Source organism: Tasmannia lanceolata, unplaced genomic scaffold (genome assembly GCF_043159265.1).
Source record: "Tasmannia lanceolata isolate RefF3 unplaced genomic scaffold, GAP_Taslan_0.1 ptg000025l, whole genome shotgun sequence".
NCBI lineage: Eukaryota > Viridiplantae > Streptophyta > Magnoliopsida > Canellales > Winteraceae > Tasmannia > Tasmannia lanceolata.
Genome location: NW_027518702.1, coordinates 9,789,238 through 9,792,175, shown reverse-complemented (window position 1 = coordinate 9,792,175; position 2,938 = coordinate 9,789,238). Strand labels below are relative to the sequence as shown.

At 36.6% G+C, this 2,938-nt stretch overlaps 1 protein-coding gene across 1 annotated transcript; it reads right to left on the bottom strand.

The window, feature by feature from the left end:
- Window positions 1–339: 339 nt before the first annotated feature.
- On the bottom strand, window positions 340–2,938 carry LOC143857752 (ATP synthase delta chain, chloroplastic-like). The gene is made up of 2 exons (XM_077368215.1): window positions 2,552–2,938; window positions 340–1,014 (listed from the first exon to the last, which is right to left on the bottom strand). Exons 1-2 carry the CDS (start codon window positions 2,855–2,857, stop codon window positions 571–573), a joined length of 750 nt encoding a protein of 249 aa, XP_077224330.1. The 5' UTR covers window positions 2,858–2,938; the 3' UTR covers window positions 340–570.

Sequence of the window (2,938 nt, the reverse complement as noted above, 5' to 3'; positions counted from 1 at the left end):
CAGCAGATTTTATCTTATTCATTTAATTCATCTGAGGTGTGGCTGCTCCTGCAACAGCGGGGCGCGAAATTCCCTTCTGGAATGGGGCCTAGCAAAATCCCTTATTATTAACAAAAGTACAGAACTTGAAATAGAAATCTACCCTTGCAAATCCAGGGGTAAAATATTACGCCATTAAGAACATGATATTTTTTTCTATCTTTCCGGGCCACTGACTTGGAAAAACACCGTCCAATATCAATCAACTAACTAAAAAAAAGTTAAATGACCATTTTACCACCGGTTCCAAGTCCAAAGCCTGACCATTTTACATAGGCAACTGATATTGGCACTACCGTATTTTCATAATCGCACTAACTCATCCTGTCTTTTATTATTTAATGAGGTGCCAAAACTTATTACAATCCCATACAAGCTCGGCAAAATCCAATTTAAAAAAAAAAAAAAAGACAAGGCGAGTTAGTGCAATTATTAAAACATAGTAGTGCCAACTTCAGTAGACCTTACATATTCTCAAGCAAAATTCAAAATAGAAAGAGGTTTCCATCGTGAAATCGTCACCGTTCGATCTCAAACAGCGAGCGATATATCACTGAAATCTATCTGTGTCGAGATCTCTTCAAGCTGCTTCTTAACACTCATATCGATCATTTTGGATCCGGAACTCCCATATCGGATTGTAAATCCGGCCACAAGATCCGGATCGATCATCGTCTTAATCCTCACATTCTTCGCTCCCGTAAGTTTTTGTACTTCGGTAGCGATTTTTGCTAAGTGCCCAGCTTCCAATTTCACTACAGAAGAAACTATTGCCATCTCAATATCCATCATCTTATTATAAATGACCTCAAATTCATTCACAATCTCCTTCATCAACTCAACGCGCTTCATATCTACTACTATGTTGAGGAATTTCCCTGTGTGAGGTTGAAGTTTCAATGAGATTGTGATCTCGTCGAGGAATTCCCGCTTTTTCTCAATCGGGATTGTTGGATTTATGAAGAATTTCAAAACCTGTGTTCAAGTATAAATGATTAAATAACACCCATTAAATAGGCTTAACTATAAATGATTAAATAATACCAACTCATTAGCTTAAGCTAAGCTTAAGCTTTTGGAGTATAACTGATTGTTTCAAATGGTATCAAAGTAATTGCCTCGTAGGTCTTCGTTCAAAAACACAAAAAACTCCTTGATATTAAAAATCTAGGTCTAGGGCCAACCCAAAAAGGCCGATGGGGAGTGTTGATGTATGAGATTTTATAAGATGTGTGGCCCTACAAACATGTATTTTTTTTGTTGAAAAAAGTACAGTATGGCCCACGCATAGGATGATCCAAACCGTCCATTATGTAAATAGCTTGTGCCCCATAAATCATTTCTATAGGATGATCCCCCTGTGGCCCTGGCCCAACAAATGGACGGGTTGCATCATCCTACCGTGTGGGTCATACTATACTGTTTGAAAAATACAGATTTTTGCTGATTAGTCCATACATGACAAAATAATTGCTTATTAGTCCCTAAGAAAAGCATATTATCTTAGTGGTCCTACATTTAGAAAATATTTGCTATAGGATCCCTAAAACTCAGTCAATATTCTCCGTTAAAAATTCTAATATGGCAAATTTACCCCCAACCCATTTAATCTGTTATGGCGTTGTTTTATTTCACTTCCATTATTTTAGGAAAAAACTAGGAAATAAGCAAAAATATTATCTCGTCCAATATTTTCTTCGAAAATCCTTCAACAAAAAATCATTTTAGGAATTAAATAAATTGAAAATCTCTCTAAAATAAATTAAATAGGGTAGGAATAAAGTAAGAAATTTTAGGAATATTATTCGTTTCTAACTTTTCCAAAAAATTCCTGTCTTGGTTGGATTGCAAGAAAATAACTCAGATGGAACAGATAATATTTTACTTATTTCCTAGCTTTTTATATGTCTTATCCTCTAATGCGTTAACAACTTTGAAAGATTTTTCAAAGAGAATATTGGGTGAGATAATATTTTGCTTATTTCTTAGTTTTTTTTCCTAAAATAATGGAAGGGTAATAAAAAGACGCTAAAACTGTTGGGTAAATTTGTCATATTAGAATTTCTACCCGAGAATATTGACTGAGTTTTAGAGACATTTTAGCAAATATTTTCTAAAAGTAGCACTACTAAGATAATATGCTTTTCTCAGGGACTAATAAGCAATTTTATGTGGTGTAAGCTCCCTTGTATTCACCTATGTTTCAAAAAGTACTGTACAGACGACACCATAGGATGATCCAAACCGTCCATGTGATGGGCCACAACGTAAATAGGTTGTGCCCCAAAAATCATTTCTATAGATGATCCAACCCTCCTATCTATAGAGGAACTAACCTCTATAGATAGAGATATGAGGGGTAGGATGATGGAAATGATTTTTGGGTCACAACCTATTTACGTATTTACGTTGTGGTCCATCATGGACGGTTCGGATCATCATATACTACTTTCTGTACAATACGAAACTATAAAATCTCTGATTAAATAACACCAACTCTAATAATAATTACCTGAGCATCTGAGAAGAGATTCTCGATTTTTTCTACATCAGCACATGTTTCTTCAAGAGTTCCGCTCGATTTCCCCAAATCAGCCAATGCCGACGCATAGCTAGCCGCCGCGATGTCCATCATCGTCGCTCCGGCGGCGGAACCGCCGGATTTTTTCTTTCCGGCGAGTTTTTGGAGCTTCAGGGAGGGGAATCTGCCGGAAAATGAGGAACGGAGAGACCTCTGGGAGATGAATTTGGATGAAATTTGAACGGACGGTGTTAATTTTTCCTGAAAAGTTGTCGGAGATTGTTGCAGAGCTGCCATTTTCTTTTTTTCTTTTTCCGGTGCGGAAACGTGAAATTAGGGTTTTGATGTTAATGAGGAAGGGGTTTTATTGGGAATGGA

What these genes read in the sequence shown, in the direction of transcription:
- LOC143857752 (XM_077368215.1), bottom strand. Translation starts at nt 2,857, where the DNA reads ATGGCAGCTCTGCAACAATCTCCGACAACTTTTCAGGAAAAATTAACA. An exon ending in ATCTCTTCTCAGATGCTCAG is followed by an intron (nt 1,015 to 2,551) that starts GTAATTATTATT and finishes ACTTGAACACAG; the next exon opens with GTTTTGAAATTCTTCATAAA.